At 40.1% G+C, this 12,181-nt stretch overlaps 1 protein-coding gene across 3 annotated transcripts in view; it reads left to right on the plus strand.

The window, feature by feature from the left end:
* Positions 1–12,181, plus strand: part of ube3c (ubiquitin protein ligase E3C) — a 277,267-nt gene that overhangs the window by 127,251 nt on the left and 137,835 nt on the right. For all 3 annotated transcript variants that reach the window (XM_072508217.1, XM_072508215.1, XM_072508216.1), the window contains 2 exons: positions 7,288–7,392; positions 10,190–10,277. In XM_072508217.1, the coding sequence (XP_072364318.1) occupies positions 7,288–7,392; positions 10,190–10,277 (193 nt within the window). The remainder of the gene's footprint in view (positions 1–7,287; positions 7,393–10,189; positions 10,278–12,181) is intronic.

Consider the following 12,181-nt stretch of genomic DNA (forward strand, 5'->3'; position numbering starts at 1 on the left):
TTTGGAGACATCTTATTTTCTGCACTTTGAAATAGATGGAAGACTATATAACTTGTGTAAAATGTAATGAATACTAACCTTCCTGGATCATTCACAAGATACTCAACTATCTAAGAACTATGTTATTGCTGATAGATATTGCAGGTAGAGTACCTCAAATTTGGCAACCTCTGGATCCAAGTCCATGCACGATGTCGGAATTTGGGGCAGAAAAAAATCAGAGCATCTTATTTTAATGTGTCGGGGATGCAGGGAAACCAACTATTATGAATGCAGAGCACTTGGGTTAATAACCATAGCCCCCATAGAATCGCAACAGTGCAGAAGGAGGCCATTCGGCCCATTGAGTCTGCACTGACCCTCTGAAAGAGCACCTCATCTAGGACCGCTACCCTACCCTTTCCCTGTAATGTCACCTAACTTACACGTCTTTGGACACTTGAGGGGCAATTTTAGCAAGGCCAACCCACCTAACCTGCACATCTTTGGACTTTTGCTGCTGATATTAATTCACTTCCCAAGCGTTGGATTTAATGACTTCCATGCCGTCTCCACTTCCCTACAGTAGTGATTTTTTTTTAAATTAGAAAAGATCAATCAAACTGAAATTAGGTTTTTAAAAAAAACTGAAATCTAGTTGTTTTTAGTCACCCATGGTTGTACGGTACACTTTAGTAACTCTCTTTGAACGGACTTGAGCCAGCTGCAAGAAGGCAATCAGTGCCCACAGAACTTCAAGGCTTTTGGGAATCAAGTGCAATGTTTTAATTTTAGCCTGAGAGTTTTTAATTGGGGTGACCTTTAATGGCATCAGAATTCAATACAGGTATCCTGTATTGCAGCAAGAATAGGCATTTGTCCTGACCCAAATTACAATACATAACTCTGTATACTACCTCATTGGATTCTGCCTTTGTTCTTCCTGGATGAGTTCCGCTGTCTGTGCCACATCTACACTCGGTCGGGTGGAAGCAGGCAACGGCAGCCGTGCAAACTCTGAGTACTTTATAACTCACTGAACTTTTTTGAGCTGGGTTGGGTTGGATCAAAGCTCGTTGGAGCATGGGAAGAAAATGTCTGGTTTTCAGACCCACCACAGTTTTCAAGTAGCTGGATTTGAGGTACTTTAACTGTATCAGTGCATAATAATGCACATACAATGTTATGCTGCCTTGCAAATGTTCATTGACAAAGATTTTAAAAAGCAGACCTTTTATTAAACTTAGAACTGAATTTACCTGCTGTTTCCAGTGGTATTTCTCTAATTCTTTAATCGCAGGGTCCCAGGTTTGATTCCCCGCTGGGTCACTGTCTGTGCGGAGTCTGCACGTTCTCCCCGTGTCTGCGTGGGTTTCCTCCGGGTGCTCCGGTTTCCTCCCACAGTCCAAAGACGTGCAGGTTAGGTGGATTGGCCATGATAAATTGCCCTTAGTGACCAAAAAGGTTAGATGGGGTTATTGGGTTACGGGGATAGGGTGGAAGTGAGGGCTTAAGTGGGTCGGTGCAGACTCGATGGGCCGAATGGCCTCCTTCTGCACTATGTTCTATGTATAACTATGCAATTAATACAAAGTTAGATTCATTCCAAATAAAATGGGAATGTTCATAATTTCAACAGTTCACTTTCTGACTTTGAAATATCACATAACACTGCTGTGTAAATGATTCTCTCAAGCACTTATTCTAAAAGATATATTTTGTAAATTTCCACTGAATAATTCTGTTTTACTGCTGCAAAATATAATCCATTGAGATTTTCTGATCTGATTTTAGAGTTAGAACATGATGCAATATTTAAGTACTCGCAGTTAAATTGTTTTCCCACTACTTAATTGGTACATTCATCAAGTATCATTATGAAGTTTCATATCACACTCGATCTGATCAAAAATTCTACACTGTTCTTTATCGACAGCCGTTAAGTCATTACTTTGTCTTGGAGATACAAAGATGTATTCATGTTGTAAATTTAAAATTATTTTTTGCATGTGAAAGGAACATTTCTTTTGTGCAATTAAACTTTGTTGGATTTATCTATTTTCTGTGATCCTATAATTTTGTGTACTATAGAATAAATCTTCAGGATATATAAAAACTGTGATGAATGTAAGCTTCCTACATTGAAACTAAATTCTGCAAGATTTTGAAATTGAAGAACCTAACTTAAGATTAGGCTTTTACAAGGAACTTTTAATTAATTTCCAAAACATTGGGTTTCACTTTCTGTAACGTGCACCCACTCTGGGCGGCATGGTAGCACAGTGGTTAACACTGTTGTTTCACAACGGCAGGGTCCCAGATTTGTTTCCTGGCTTGGGTGACTGTCTGTGTGGAGTCTGCACGTTCTCTCCATGTCTGCATGGGTTTCCTCCGGGTGCTCCGGTTTCCTCCCACAAGTCCCGAAAGACGTGCTGTTAGGTGAATTGGACATTCTGAATTCTCCCTCTGTGTACCCAAACAGGCGTCCTAATGTGGTGACTAGGAGATTTTCACAGTAACTTCATTGCAGTGTTAATGTAAACCTACTTGTGACACTAACAAAGATTATTATGGGTGGCAGTTGCATTTCTTTTTGTGATGGCTGCAAATCGGGTCATTGTATTTGAGCACCCATGCCTTGAGTGAAGCTCTCGCCAATGGCTGGATTATTCTTGTTTTGTACTCCAAAACTCACCAGTATTTCCATGATGGGTTTCAGTTGTACAGATCTTTTAAACACCGAGGAAGCCTCTCTGCTTTTTTATAAATTCTTCTGTAATATTCATTAATGATGAAATGACCCCCATCTAAAGCAAAAGCCTGTGAAGTCAAGAAAATACGAACTGAAGTGGAAGAAGATTTGAGAAGAAGATTATAATTTTTAAAAATCCATTGGAATAGGTTAGTCGGTGGATAATATCAGTTAGGGCATCAGTGCTATCTAATGATAATAATCGCTTATTGTCACAAGTAGGCTTCAATGAAGTTACTGTGAAAGGCGTCTGTTCGGGCAGGCCGGTATGGGAATTGAACCCGCGCTGCTGGCCTTGTTCTGCATTACAAGCCAGCTGTTTAGCCCACTATGCTAAACCAGCCCCAGCATCTTGGACAATGCTTCTGGCAATGTGGACTAACGGCAATGCAACAACTTGCCATTGATATTGTGCATGTGGCGGTGGCTTGCAGTCTGTGGAGTGCTGTTTTGGTTTGAACCAAGTTCAAATTTCAGTACTTTAATTCAAGAAAAGACTAATATATAGTAGTAAAAGAAGTGACCACCTCATTGTTGGATTCTATAATGCTAGCTGTAAATGTTACAAATGATGTGTGACTTTTCATTGGAAAGTAGTTGTAAATGATGTGGAGCAGGAAACAGAAAAGTCATCCCAAGCTGTTCTCTTAAAGTAAGCATAAAGGAAATGCATTTCCCAAATTGAATATTAGATTTATAGTTTTATTTCCCAGTGACCCATAACACACTAATGTTCAGTGCAAGTCATCAACTACCTCTTCTATTCCTTTATCACATCTTTTGTCGGATCAGAACATAGCTATCTATTTAATTGAAAGAAGTTAATTGAATGAAAATGATCAACTAAGCTTGTATTAATATTACTAATGGAAGGTTCTCCTTGGCCATGTTTGGAAAGAGATGTCATGCTGGAGTTTTGCAGGCACCCATTAATGCCTGCACTTAACCTGATGGGCTAATTAAGGAATGCTTATTCATTCTACAAGTCCGGGATAGCTGCTATTCAAACCAATCAGCTTATTCTTTATAATGTACTGCACTTAAAGAAAGCTGTTAGTGCTGGCAGGGATAGTAACTGATGATGTTTTGATTGAGATGAATATAGTGTTAATATATTAGTAAATTTAAAATTATAATTGGGAAGGCTGGTGAATCATTGGCAAAATACCTCCTTATTTTTTGACTAATTTTACTCAATTTATTTGTTGTAATTAAGTCAAGAGTTCAATTTGATTTACAGCTGCTTCTGAACTTACTGCTGCTTTTTGCTTGAACAGGCTGTTCTTTTACATTTTATGGTGATTCAAATCAACCTGGAGATCATTTGGATGGGTCCTTGATACTCACTGAAAATGCAGATTGTTTGTGTTGTTTTTTGCAGAGATTTTGTAATTCACTTGTTGATTGATGTGGTCAGGGATTTGCAGATGATTTATCATTTTAATATAATATCCAAATTTGAATCAGAGTATTAATGCATTGTTATTACTTTCATCCAGATTGAAGTACATCTTGTTTTTTTTTTAACAGTTATTTTGACCATAACTAGTTTGAGTTATCCCTGAAGGAGTTTTAACCCAATGGTTTGCTCTTTAAAAAGTGTTCAAAATTGAAATCGTATTAATTTATGACATTAATTTTTAAACCTGTCACAAATTTGTCTTTGTTGGAAATGGTCGAAACAAGCATAGTTTTGGAAGTTGTAAATGGTTGCATTTTGTTGGAGATTGTATTCTACACGGTGTCAGGTTTTTTCATTTTAGGTCAGATTAACCAAATGTAATTTTGTTATAATTGAAACATTCAGGGCTGCAAGCTGGCGCAGTGGTTAGCACTGCTGCCTCACTGCACCAAAGTCCCAGGTTCCGTCACGGTCCGTGTGGAGTTTGCACATTCGCCCCCCACAACCCAAAGATGTGCAGGGTAGGTGGATTGGCCACACTCAAATTGCCCCTTAATTGGGAAAATGAATTGGGTACTGTAAATTAAAAAAATATATATATATATATTTTAAACATTCTGTTTTTACTACATAATTAATTGTGCAAGTCAATCATAAGGACACGATTGGTTCTGTATTTCCAATCTTCTTTGCGGGACTGTTGACCTTATTGGAGAAAGAAAACAAGAACTACGTATTTTTAGTTTATTATGTAGGCAATTGATTCATAAACTGACTGACGGACTCCATCTGAACAACTGGAACTCATTCAGCATAATGCCAGCAAAGTACCCTTAAAGCATATTGCTGCAAGCTTGTTTAACCAAAAGGTGGTAGCATACTTTTGATGTTTACTATTTTGGGAATAGCAATGAATTATGCACAGATGTATTTTACAAAAGTGACTGTACTCATACAATTAAAATATTACTCAATCTTTTACATTTGTCAAGAGGGTTAAAACCCCTTTCTATTAAACAGCACAATTCTGCAAACTGCACAGCAGGCACTGTGGAACAGTCATTCTCCAACGACTATGCTGCAGGTTTCTGTAAAAATAATAGATACTCAAGGATTGAGAGATACTGTGCAGGTTTAGATGTTTTTTGTCAGCAATGCTCCGATGTATAAAATAGTAAAATTCTATGTGGGGTTTTAAAACTCTCCCTTTCTGTGCTTGTCATTAGTTGCTACTGTTAGAGCTTGAAATATTTCTCTGCTTTCCCCCACGCTTGCCCTTCGGCTGCAAATCTTGGGGTACGGGTCCACAGAGACCAGAAGCCCTAATGGCACTTTGCCAAAGTACCCATTTGTCATATCTGAGGCTGGTGTCATCTAGTTGTTTATCCACAGAGTAATGCCAGAGTTTTGTTGTCTCTTGTCCTCACCTTGATTTACAGCAGGGGTCACTGCATGCTAATCAGTAGTGGGAATTGATTTGTTCTTGCGATGTGGGTGATGCTCGCAAGAAAGCATGATTACTGACATCCGTCACCCTGCGAAGGTGATGGCCGGCCACCGTAAACTGTCACAGCCCTTGTACTGCTGATCTTCCCATGATGGTGCTTGGTAAGAAATTCTTGGGTTTTGACCCTGTTGCTCCTCACTTCCCCACTTCCCAAAGCAGTAGTACTGAGATTATAGTTTCAGTTTCTGTAATGTCAGTCTGTCTAAAATAAACTGACACTGCATAATCTTGATCAAAATAGTCGATATAACCTAATTTAGCTGCACGGTAGCATCGTGGTTAGCACAATTGCTTCACAGCTCCAGGGTCCCAGGTTCGATTCCCGCTTGGGTCACAGCCTGTGCGGAGCCTGCACGTTCTCCCCGTGTGTGCGTGGGTTTCCTCCCGGGTGCTCCGGTTTCCTCCCACAGTCCTCTAAGATGTGCAGGTTAGGTAGATTGGCCATGCTAAATTGCCCATAGTGTCCAAAATTGCCCTTAGTGTTGGGTGGGGTTGCTGGGTTGTGGGGATAGTGTGGGCTTGGGTAGGATGCTCTTTCCAAGAGCCGGTGCAGACTCGATGGGCCGAATGGCCTCCTTCTGCACTACATTCTATGATTAGCTGTGCTCTTCAGCAAAATATTTTTTGCTTTGTGAATAGGTCATGTTCTAACTAAAATGTTTCTTCTGCTGTATCATCAAAAGGACTTGGGCCATGCCGGGTACAACCTGTTGATATTTCATATTTTTCTATTTTAGCTTTGGTGAAAATTAGTCATGCTGGCATACACCCTAGAATGCACTTGACAAAACTGTTAATTCTGAGATGCGGTCAGCAATAGATCTGACCTTGCTAACCTCTAACTAACCATTCATTTTCTGTAATAAATGACTGATTATTGAGTTTTCTGTTAAATTACACATTGGGAATTACTATGAGTGTTGTATTGCAATATTTAACTTTCAAATCTATCGAGATGGGACGCTTAAAATTGACGTGGGCAGAAACTGTTACATATAGAAGTGATGTTTTAAAATTTATTTTGAATGGGTCAACGGGCACATGGATTGATCTTAAACAATGCACACGTTTGAAAATGCCAGGTTTGGTTTCCAGTCTCTGTCAAATTAGCAAATCTAAGCTATAGCAGGCTCTACAATTAGCCTCATTCTTACGTAACTGGGGATGCAGAAAATAACTCTATTCTTACTTTTGGTTGTTGGAAAGGGTGAGTGTGAATATTTGATGATTAGAAAGTGGCTTTGGTCACGGTACTACAGGGGGGCAAGGGGGAGGAGAAGACATAAATGAAGACCATTTGGGTGAGGTGTCGAGTGGCTGGTGAATGTTTGAATTATTCCTGGCAAGTCTTTTGTAAGTGTGTGAGGAAAAGAAATTGATAATGACATATTAGCTGGAAGTGATTTTGTGTACAACGTAATCTTGGACTACGTAACATTCACAAACTGCCCATCAACATTCTGCTGTTGTCATGCATTTGTAACTTTGTTCCTTGCAATCAGATTTGACTTTTGTACACTTCATGATGGAAAACACTACTCGTCCTTGAGAGTTGTGCAAGTAAAATAAGCCCTAAGTTGCCTGTGCGTTGAACAGTATATTGCACAATGATATTATTTAAGTTATGTGTTTGTTTCTTTCACATAGGTGATCTCCAATTTAGTGAAAATGCTTAAGTCAAGAGACACGAGAAGGCAGTTCTGCCCTCCTGATCACTGGCTATCTGATCAAGTAAATATCCGAGCAGATAAGGTGCGTATTTTTCAGCTGGATGTACAAGAGATGAAGAGACTTCCTGGAATGCAATTTTAGGGATTCCTTGTCAGACAGCTCTTGCCTATTACTTCAGAGCATAAGTGTAATCAAGTGACTTGTCAGCCTGTTCCTTGAAGGTTAGAGTGAAGTCAGATATTTGTGGCAAATCCTCATCCAGTCAGGGTAGCCATACTCCAGAGTGCTGTCATTGATTTCTCGCACATTACAGTTCACTAACAGAAACTATACCTGTTCTCTTCCCACTCTGCTCTGGGATAACCTTACAAATTAATGCTTTAACGGACAGGCTGGTTTTAGTTACATATTCAATTGCCATTTGCTGAAGAGCATTCCAGACTACTTCTACCAGTGTTAATTTCATTCCTGATAGGTCTGACTCTAATTTTTAGACCGTATCCCAGTTAGCAGTAATACTTTATCTCTCTTTTATCCTCATATGTTTATCTAATATCTTGATCAAATCATCCTTTAACGGTCTAAATTCCAGTGCATACAATTCTGGTTTGTGTAATCTCTCATTTTAATTTAATCCATGAAGTCCAGCTATCATTCTGGTGAGAGTGATTCCCCTTGATATTAAGATAGTATTTGACAGCGTGTGGCACAATTGAAGCCTTTGGGACTCGGGAAGATAATTCTCTTCTGGTTGGGTCATACCTAACAAAGGAAGATGGTTGTGGTTGCTGGAAGCAAATCATTTCCGCCTGAAGACATTGCTGCAGGAGTTCCAGTGGTATTCCAGGCCCAACCAACTTCAGCTGCTTCATCAATGAGTTTCCCTCCATTATAAAGACAGAAATGTGGTGCTTGCTGATGATTTCAGTGTTCAGTAACATTTGCAACTACTCTGGGAGAGAAGCAATCCATATAGTATGCAGCAAGACATGGACAACTTTCAGACTTAGGCTGATGAGTGATAAGTAACAATGAACAAGTGCCAGGCAATAATTATGTCCAACAGAAGAGAGGATGTTTAAATGGACGCAGAGAGGATGTTTCTGCTAGTAGGAAAACCTAGACCCGAGGGCACAGCCTCAGAATGAAGGGATGATCCTTTAAAACTGAGGTGAGGAGGAATTTATCTAGAAGGTGGTGAATCTGAGGAACACTTTGCTGCAGAAGGCTGTAGAGGCCAAATCACTGAGTGTCTTTAAGACCGAGATAGATAGGTTCTTGATTAATACGGGGAGTCAGGGGTTATGGGGAGAAGGCAGGAGAATGGGGATGAGAAAAATATCAGCCATGATTGAATGGCAGAGCAGACTTGATGGGCCGAATGGCCTTATTCTGCTCCCATGTCCTATGGTCTTATGAATTTAACCATCTTCACTTAACATTCAACACTACCATTGCTGAATCACCCATCATAAACATCCTTGGGCCTAACATTGACCTAATGGACTAGCCACATAAATACTATGGCTACGAGACCAGGTCAAAGGATGAGAATTCTGCAGTGAGGAACTTTGCTCCTGGCTCCCCAAAGTCTGCCGACCACAAAATTGGCCACTCCGAAATATGGTGGAATACTCCACGCTTTCCAGAAGGGACCCATTCTCTGCAAACAAAAGGAATATGTTCCAGCCTTGCACCTTGTTTTGAATTACCTGGTAGCATGAGGAGCCTACAATTCCCTGTTGCTTTCTCTATGGCAACGTTTCAGCCAATCAGTCGGCTTGCCAACCAATCAGCACCCTTTTCTCCTGCAGTATAAATTGATGTGATCCTTTGAAATTTGGCACTCTACGTTTGTCCTGCTGAGTGCAAGATGAAAAGCTTTGGCAACATGTCACTTTTCAGCAATATTAAGTTCTGTAACACGAAGCGACAATTTGACTGGTCTTTTTAAAGTCAATACTAGCTGCTTCTGCCCATTTTCTCTTTTGTTAATTTTGTCCTTGATTAGAGACTAAAATCTTGCATATCGTCGTTGGATGCTAAATTAACAGGCTGGTAATTAGCTTGATTAGTTCTGTTCTTTTTAAAAAGAAAAGTCTGCTCCCATCGAGCCTGCCGTACCATTCAATGAGACCATGACTGATCTGCTATGATGATTCTCAACTCCACTTTCCCGCCTTATCCGCATAACCCTTGATTCCCTTCCCTTACTGATTAAAAATCTGTCTATCTCAGCCTTGAACATACTGAACAAACCACCTCTACAGCCCGCTGTGGTAAAGAATTCCACAGATTCTCCACCCTCTTGGGAGAAGAAATTCCGCCTCGTCTCTGTCTTAGGGGAAACAACCCCTCCGCACCTACCCTGTCAAGCCCCATGAGAATCCCATATGTCTCGATAAGGTCGTGTCTCATTCTTCTAAACTCCAATAAGTACAGGCCGAACTTACTCGACCTCATAAGAAAATCGTACAATGGTTTCTACACTTTCTCGTTGTCCACATGTGGATACTTAAAATATAGTTACAGGAGCTATGACAATTCCCTCCCTCAGAATCAGGATTCATCCCGTTAGACCGTGATACATTGTTTCCAGTCATCACACTGTGTAATGTAGGTTGACGTTAAGCAAGCTGAAAAAAAATCAAAATTCACTCAAATTAATGCATTACTTACCTTAATTACTTTCATTTTGCAGTCACTTCAGTTGTCAATACTGAATTGATTATTTGAAGTGCCATTTTCTTTATAGACAAACTGATTCCTTGAAATGCTGTGAGACATTTAAAATATATCAATTGTGAAGTTATTGTTTTAAAATCCACTGAAGTTGGAAGACTAATGGTTACTTATTGTCGGCATCTCTTACTACTAGGTCACACAGCTGTATGTGCCCTCAGCTAGACATGTCTGGAGGATGCGTCGAATGGGAAGGATAGGACCATTGCAATCAACACTAGATGGTAATTGCCTTCCTTTTACTTAAGTTAATTTACGTTGGCAGTATCTCCTTTAAATGAGGAAGTTTATTGCAAAATTCACTGTTTAGTCAATGTAAGTCTGCAGCAAATAGCTGTCACATTTTATCGAAAGGAAATGGTAGAGTTGATTGATTGTTGAGTAGAAAACAACACAATTATTCCTGTACAAATTTGAAAAATCACTGACATGACTTAATCATGAAGGATGTTGAAATAACTAGGGTGAGGTCAAAAGAAACTAAGTATTTTGGCAGATGAGTTGCATAAATGTCTGGTCACGATGGAACATCAATGAACAATACAAAGACATTTCTGAACTATACATCTAAAACAGAAACGGATGAAAACAAGAGTAATCAGAAAAAGGTGTGTTTAACATGTGTACTGCTTTGGGGAGGCAGTGGCGGAGTGCTATTGCCACTGGATTAGTAATTCAGAGACCCAGAATCATGCTCTGGGGACCCGGGTTCAAATTCCACCATGGCAGATGGTGAACTTTGAATTCAATAACAATCGGGAATTAAAAGTCTAACAGTGACCATGAAACCATTTCCAATTGTCGTAAAAACCCATCTGGTTCACTAATTCCCTTTAGAGAAGGAAATCTTCCACCCCTTACCTGGTCTGGCCTACATGTGACTCCAGATCCACAGCAATGTGGTTGACTATTATATGCCCTCAGGGATGGGCAATAAATGCTGGCCCAGCCAATGATGCCCACATTCCACGAACAAGAAAAAAACTTGGATGTAAAGTCCTGCTGCTTGCTGAGGTTACATTCTTGGAAAGCTTCACCAATGGTGAAGTCAATTACAGAGATTCCCACCATAAATTTGATATGTACAGAGAATAAAAGACAATGAAAGCAATGTTTTTAATACATATAAAGAGCCTGCTGTTTAACAAATGAAGAAATATATTTCAGTCACACTTGCCTGTATAAGGCTCTCCAACCTAAAGATGAAGTTGGTGGAGGTTCACTGGAAGATGGGGATGGAGGGAATGGGTGAAGTGGCTTGTGCAGATGAAGCTGTGGCAGTACATTTGTCATTTTTTTGCTTTTCGGTTTTGTACAGTTCTCTGTAAGTAACAATAACGGTGTCAATCAGTCTACAAAAGATAGTGCTTCCTTCCATGTTTGTGCCATAGCCCTATATTCAGTTCTTACTATTGTGACTCCGACATTTAAGCTGTGGAGTCAATGCAGAGAAAAGTCACGGAATGGATCCCCATTCCTAGGAATGAACTAAGATTTGAAAAACTGTATTTCATCCTCCAACATATGTAGTCAAGTAGGGAACGTGATCGTTTCTAAGATAGTAAATTTGGAAAATTGTTAGGGCCTAATAGGACGAGAAGAGTGCATGTTTAAGGTTGCCGAAGGCAAATTTACTGTGCAGCTGAACCATCACTCCTGTCTTTGTATGTTACTCAAAAGTAATTTTATAAACTATTCTTAAAGCTTCTCTATTTTGGCATTTGGACGGCACGGTAACACAATGGTTAGCATTGTCGCTTCACAGCGCTAGGGTGCCAGGTTCGATTCCCGGCTTGGGTCACTGTCTGTGCAGAGTCTGCACATTCTCCCCGTGCCTGCGTGGGTTTTCTCCGGACGCTCCGGTTTCCTCCCATAAGCTCTGAAAGACGTGCTTGTAAGGTGGATTAGACATTCTGAGTTCTCCCTCAGTGTACTAGAAGAGGCGCCGGAGTGTGGTGACTAGGGGATTTTCATAGTAACTCCACTGCAGTGTTAATGTAAGCCTACTAGTGACACTAATAAAGATTATTATTTCTTGATTAATAAGGGGATCAGGGGTTATGGGGAGAAGGCAGGAGAATAGGGATGAGAAAGATATCAGCCATGATTGAATGGCGGAGCAGACTCG

This window comes from Scyliorhinus torazame, chromosome 6 (assembly GCF_047496885.1).
Source record: "Scyliorhinus torazame isolate Kashiwa2021f chromosome 6, sScyTor2.1, whole genome shotgun sequence".
NCBI classification, from domain to species: Eukaryota; Metazoa; Chordata; class Chondrichthyes; order Carcharhiniformes; family Scyliorhinidae; genus Scyliorhinus; species Scyliorhinus torazame.